General features: G+C 52.4%; 1 protein-coding gene across 1 annotated transcript; it reads left to right on the top strand.

The window, feature by feature from the left end:
- Window positions 1-5,118: 5,118 nt before the first annotated feature.
- On the top strand, window positions 5,119-6,547 carry LOC128941629 (avidin-like). The gene is made up of 4 exons (XM_054283494.1): window positions 5,119-5,229; window positions 5,310-5,523; window positions 5,935-6,055; window positions 6,382-6,547. The coding sequence occupies exons 1-4, from the start codon at window positions 5,158-5,160 to the stop codon at window positions 6,422-6,424; spliced, it is 450 nt and encodes a 149-aa protein (XP_054139469.1). The 5' UTR covers window positions 5,119-5,157; the 3' UTR covers window positions 6,425-6,547.
- Window positions 6,548-6,796: the final 249 nt, after the last annotated feature.

Here is a 6,796-nt window from a genome sequence, read left to right as displayed (position 1 = left end):
CCAATTGCAAAACTGAAAGGATTAGAGTACTTTTGGAAGTCACTCAGACTAAGCTGTTTTTGTTTTTTCCTTGACCTGGATCTGAATTTTTTGTGTAATTCCTTTCCCCAAAATTCCCAGCAGTTACACATAAAACCCAGAACATTATCCACAACATGGACTTTGCAGCTGCTAGATAAATTCTGATGCTGGCAGACTGGCTTGGCCATCGTTTTTGCCTTGCTAAAACACCTCCAGCCTTGCTAATCCTTTGTCCACCTTTAGCCAGGGTCCCACTTTTTGAATGCACTGTGATGCTCCCTGTAGCTGGGGCAGAGGCTGAAAGAGCAGTGCAGTGAAGGAGAAAGTGTGCTCCTCAAATAGGCCTTACCCTAAGGAGCAAGCACTGGTAACCAAAAACGTGTTGAGGGTGATCTGGTTGGCCAGGTCCCCAAAGCAAAATTTGTAGAGCTGGGAGGGCTTTAACCAGGGACTGAGGGAGAGAAGCTGTTTTTGGAGATGCACTAGCTGGACAAGCTGTCAGTGTCCCCAGGAGGAAGGTGGAATGTAGTTCAACATAGTTCTACCAAGGAAAATGTTTCAAAAGCTTTTTGGGGAAAGTTTTTTTCCACACCCTCCTGTTATTTTCCTGAGGTGCTATTTATGGAGAACTGACCCAGCAAGCAGTGTTGCCCTTTTCCTCATGGAAAATTTATTCCTGCTCTGGACCGAGCCTGAGGGGTTCACATTGGCACCAAGCCCAAAGCCCCCATCTCTGTGCACTCGGGGCTCTGACAGGGTGCAGGCTGCCCAGCCATCCCAAACTGCAGCTGGTACCTTGCCCAGAGGCACAGGAGACCTCTCTCCTGCAGGCATTGGGCTGGGTGAGGTGGGCAGCTGTGCTGCAGGGAAAGAGGGTGTGGGTGAATGTGTGTGTGAGGATATTGGAGTGGTGCACTCAGGCACACGGATGCTGTAGTTGTCCTGGGGTGACACTGCACATTCTGAGGGGCTCTGCCCCAGCAGGGCCTGTGGCAGATACAATCCCCAGGGGAGACCCGGCTCCCTGGACAGTGACAATCTGAGCCCAAGAAGCAGGTCCTGGTCTGGTACCATGGCCCCCTCCCTGCTGGCGCCGGGGGCAGGCAGTGGAGCACATGAAAGGGGATAAATCACTTCAGTTCATAATAAATCTGTCCAGCTTTCTACTCTCATTCTTCTTCGGTGTCTTCTTTGGCACAGGACCATACTGGAAGAGGAAACTCTTGGAATTCCCCTTTGTCTTCCTGGACTAGGCTGGAGGGCTAGCGAGGCAGGGCGGGGACAATCCCAGTGGTGTCGGGCTCTTGTGGAGTTTTGCTGAAGGGAGCAGGCATGTGCCTCCTTACCAACTTCTCCACATGTAACCGCACAGAAGACCCGACCCTTGCTTTCTTTTCTGCTGCCTGTAAGGCAAGGTAAGTCAAGGAGCCAGAAAATACCTCTGTGGGGAGCAGCTAAGCCAGTTAACCAAACCCTGTGCCCTTCTGCCCAGGGCTGGGAGCCTTGCTTCCTTTTCCTGCTTTCTGTGCCAGCTCAGCCTTTGAAGGTTGCACCAACCTGGTTAGGGAGGCATGGGGATTAGGGATATCTGCTGCCCTTCCTGTTGTGTTCTGAGACAATGCTGGGAACTGTGAGTTTTGATGGATGCCTTGGTCACTGCTGAGTCACAGCTGCTGCTCCAGCCTCCCAAAGCAGTGGGACATGGGTCCTGCATGTGCAGGGCCAGCATGGCCCCTTTTTGTGGCACCAGGGAGCAGTGGCATGAGCACCAGCTGGGACCGCACCTCTCCCTCCCCAAGCAGAGCAGGACAGACCTGGGTGCACTGGGCACTACCCTATAGCAGGGGTAAGTCACCAACAGTACCCACAGAGACAGCACAGCCAGAGCTGGAAATTCCCATGGTCATGGACGCTGCATCATGGGATGGCACTGGAATGGGGTGGGATGGGGTGGGATGGCACTAGGTGGCATTGCAGGGCACAACAAGAGCAGCAGCATGGCACAGCACAGCTAGGGCCTGCAGCCGCTCACCCTGCACCTGGGACAGCACAGCACAGCTCAGCTCGGCGCGGCCAGGTTCTGCCCCAGGGCTGCCCTCACCTCCCTGGATGCAGCATCACAGGGCAAGGGCGAGCAGCAGCTGCAGCCTGGGGTCCCCATGGCAGTGGTGGCTGTGCCTGGTGCCTTGGCTCTGCCTGTGCTGCTGCCCCACGCCCACTCGGCCCCTTTTTATAGCAGAGGGGCCGAGCCTCCTGCCAAGGGGCACCCGTGGGGTAGGACAGCTCTGTCCTCTCTGGGGATGCACAGGGGACCTGTGCAAGGCAGGGACAGGGAGCTCACCTGATCTCAGATAGAGCTGGACAGAAAAAGAGCATGAAGGACATCACAGGGAGGGCAGTGGAGCTCTGTGAACACCCCAGGTAGGGCAGGGCATCTCTGAGGACATCACAGTGAAGGGCAGGAGGGCCCTGAGGACACCACAGGGAGGACTATCAGCTCTTTCTGTCCACTTTAGAGCTAAGTGTTCCCTAAGTCCTTAGCAGCCTTTAGGGCTGGGGTGGGAAGCAGCCTATCCTACTTGCCGCGAGCATTCTTCCCCCACTTTTCTGCCCTGGGAGCTGCTGCAGGCAGGAGATCGCTGCGGTGGCCCAGGGCTGTCACTGGGTGACAAATGGCCTTTTCACTCCCCAGGGGAGTGTTCCTGCAAGCACACAGGCAGACAAGTAACAATACCCAGGAAGGACAGGTTGTCCTGGATGCAGCACCCCCAGAGCAGCCGGTGTCATCCTCACATGGGAATTTCCACAGACATTGGAAAGGAATGGAGATGCAGTCCCTTAGGGTCACTGTGGCGAGATTGGTGGGACAGGGTGCCAGCACATCAGTGAGGAGCACCTGGGGTTCCCACCTCTATTTGTATCCTGTTGGCAGCTTCCAACAATAGCAGTGGTGTCCTGATCCAGCTGGCAAGGAACAAGAGCAGGCACTGAAGACAGCACAGCTTCTGGCTGGACTGGTATTGCTTTGCTGCATCAATACTGTTCCTTAACCCCAGGCAACGTGCCTTCCAAAGGTTGGGGTTCAGTCTGTATAAAGGGATATTTCTGATTTCTCTTTCACTTTGGGCTGTATCACCTCAATAAATCTTGTATCTGATGTGCTCAGCTTTTGCATGAATGGAGCTGAGGGCTGAGAGGATAGTCCCTGGTCACAGACATTTTGCCTGTTTTTCAAGGCTGACTCAACCCCAGTTTGAGCAGCAAGTTAAATTGTTCATTAACTGTTTCTTTTTATTATTTGCCAGCACTTATTTTTCACAACACCCTGAACATACATGGTTTTAAACCACAGCTCTGATGACTTTTAGCTTCTTCAGTGTTTCCTGCTTTGGATTTCTTCCCTGCCTGCCGGTTGCCCCCACTTCCTGCAGTGCCAGGGCTCAGGCATGGCATTGCAGAACTTAATCCTTCTGATGATTGCCAGCTCCAAGCCATTTTACTCTCTGATCTTTGGAGGGTGCAAACCCCATGGAGACACCTCAGCACTCAGCTGAGGTCACTCAAGAAATCTGCCTGCTTGAGCACTGAGCTGACCCTGCGAGATGAGCCACAGGGATTGTTAAGTACAGGAAAAATAAAGATTATGTGAACAAATAAACAATATTGTTTGTGTGACGCTAAAATAAACCTACACCTGTGAAGAAGCTGTGGGCTGCCATCAGCAGCACGGAGACTTTGTGTTGTCCATCTGCAGGGTTCCTGCAGGAGCCCCCTGAGCCATGGTGATGGGGAGGGGGTGGTGGAAAAGGGATGATGTCTGTCTCTCCTGGCCCCCACAGCCTTCCCAGATTGACCTTACTAGTTATCCAAACAACAGCAATGCTCTGGGCAGCACCTGCTTGCCAAAAAACTGTCAGAGCAAATGGCAGCTATGTGGGAAAACACACCTTGTTATGCAGTTGATTTCTGTGACGGAAAACACTGGGGCAGGAATGTGCAGCAGCCAGCCAGATCTCTCACCAGGGATTTCTTCCAGGCAGGGTAGTGGGGCCCCTGTAGGGAGAAGAGGGGGCTGTGGAAATGCCAGCAGCACTAATATGATGCTCTACAGCCTGGATAACAATGAGTTTTACTGTCAGAGAGAAACCAGGGCTGAAATGTGAAATTTAAGAGAAAGCAAAGATTGAGAAAAATAAAAATAAATATTGTTTATTTTTGAGATGTTGCAAAGAGCTACTTTGTCTCCAGTTTACAAAAAGTTTTATTTTCTGATGAATAGGCTTCATCAGCCTTTGCTATGATGACTTGGGGAATGAAAACATGTATTTTAGGAGAATGCCTTGAAAACCATACAGAAATGGATGAGAAACTCTGGGCTGAATCCATTCACTCCAGCCTCCTTGGCCAGCAACAAGTATAACATAAGGGGAATGATGAAAATTTGTTCTTGCAGTTGTCTAAGAATCCTTGTGTAAATACAACTTTTGTCACTATTAAGATCCAATGTCCCGGATATTCAGTGAATGTTGGCTTCTCATTAAATAAATAATTCCCTTCCAACACAAACCAGTTTGTGAAAACAACAGCTTAATGTGCACATCAGATCTTCCTAGACCCGTTAGTCTGGGGGTGGGGGTGATGGGAAATCCAAGTCCCAAAAGAATCTGTGTTGGGGGGTGAGTTCACATGGGCGTGCCTGGTGGGGAAGAGCAGGGTGAACTGTGCACTGCAGCCAGTCCTGAGCTCACCAGGCTTAAGGAGCCTCAAACCCTGGGTACAGAGCTGACGTGACAAATGAGTGACAGAATGGACAACAGCTCCAGAGAGGGGTTTTCCCCAGCAACCATTTCCCAGCAGTCACTGACCAGCAGGAGCCAGGGCCTCCCTGCAAGGTGCCAGGGGAGCAGGAATGGACATTTTCAATACTTCATCACTCATTTCTGGGAATGTTTGCTGCAATTACCTCCTCCTATGGCTGGGAACCACAGATTAGGAAATACCCAGTTTGCACAATGCCTTGGCCAGAGGTGCCACCCACAGACCTGGAAGAAATAAAAAGGAGAGGGAGCAGGAGCATCAGCAGAGACCTGCAAGGAGCACATCCCCAGGTCCATCAGCTGTCTGCCTACTGCAGAGATGGTGCAAGCAACTCCCTTGCTCCTCGTGCTCTTCCTGGCCCTGGGGGTTCAGGTCCTTGCTGTGAAAGAGGTACAGTGAGGGTGGGATGCACAGGGTGGTGTGGGCAGGGGGCTGTGGCTGCAGGCAGTGCTGAATTCCCTTCTCTCCAGTGCTCCCTGACCGGCCGCTGGATCAATGACCTGGGTTCCAAAATGAGCATCTCGCCGGTGAACAAAAATGGTGGCTTCACTGGCTACTACCATACGGCTGTGACAGCCACCTCCAACGAGATCAAGAAATCCCCACTGCAGGGATCCATGCAGAGGAGCCCTAACCAGGAGGGCCAGCCCACCTTTGGCTTCACCGTCAACTGGAGCTTTTCAGGTACTTCTTTCAGGTACTTCTTTCTCCTTGTGATATCGTGGACCTCCCCTGCCCTCCCTCTTCTGCTCTTGGAGTTTTTCTGCCCTCCCTGCAGTGTCCTTGCTGATTCCCTGCCTTCCCCTGCACTATCCCCACTGCTCTCCCTCCCTGCAGCTCCCCCATCCCTGTCCCTGGAGCTCCTCCGTTGCTGCCAGCTCCAGCGGCTGCAGGAGGGGCAGCAGGGGCTGGAGCCTGCACTGCCTGCCCATGTCCGTGTGACACCCCAGCCCTGTGAGCCCTCCTGCTGCTTTCCCCATCCCCTTTGTGCCCAGAGGCCGGGGACAGCAGGGGTCTACTGCCCCCTGTGCTGGGACAGGCACTGACCTGCCACCTCGGCCACGCTCCCCTCCACCTCCTGTCCTGTCCCCACAGACTCCATCACTGTTTTCACGGGCCAGTGCTTTGTGGATGCTAATGGAAAGGAGGTTTTGAAGACCATGTGGCTGCTGAGGTCACATGAGGAGACCATCAAAAATGACTGGAAAGCCACCAGGTGAGCCCCCTGTCCCTGCCCTGCACATGTCCCCTGTGCACCTCTAGGCTGGGGCTGTCACAAATGAGTGTTTTAGGTTTCTTGCAGAGCCACTCTCACAGGTGTTGGCAAAAGCAGGTTTACTATCTGTTTTGAAAGCACAGCCTAACAAATCTCGATGGCAGGGTTCACTTGATTGCTTTGTGCATGGGTAAAACATAGAAAGGAAAAACACCATCCCTGGGGGTCCTGCCAAGGTGCAGATGTGGTGTGGTTATACAGGGCTGGGTGGGTGTTTGGACACCGTCAGGTCCTTCCCTTACATGTCCTCCTCTGTGTCCCCACAGGGTGGGCTTCAACGTCTTCACCCGCCCTCAGCCAGCAGAGTGAGGGGGCAGCAGCAGTGCCAGGGCTGTGCCCCTGCTCCTGCAGCACCACCTGCTTCTACCAATGGATCTTTGCTGTAAAACACCCACAGTCTCCTGTCATGCTATTGCAAAATGTGCCATAAATAAAATATTTCTTTAAAAGGTTTGTTCTTTGGTGTTTGATTTTTTTTATGCTTTCAAACGTAATTGACAAGGAAGGACATTTAGCCTGTGAAACAGAACAGCAAACAAGCTCTAAGCTGTGTGCAGGTGTTAGAAAGAGATCTTACTTGGTAGAATTGCCTTGTTAAGGTTTAGGTCTTGATGTGCTTTAATGATCTCAGGCCTGGGTGCAGGCTACAAAACTTGGGATGAACAATATACCACTGGTAAT

This window comes from Melozone crissalis, unplaced genomic scaffold, assembly GCF_028551555.1.
Source record: "Melozone crissalis strain CALT ecotype California unplaced genomic scaffold, PUWL_Pcris_2 ptg000036l_1, whole genome shotgun sequence".
Lineage (NCBI taxonomy): Eukaryota > Metazoa > Chordata > Aves > Passeriformes > Passerellidae > Melozone > Melozone crissalis.
This window is presented reverse-complemented; position numbering and strand designations above follow the sequence as displayed.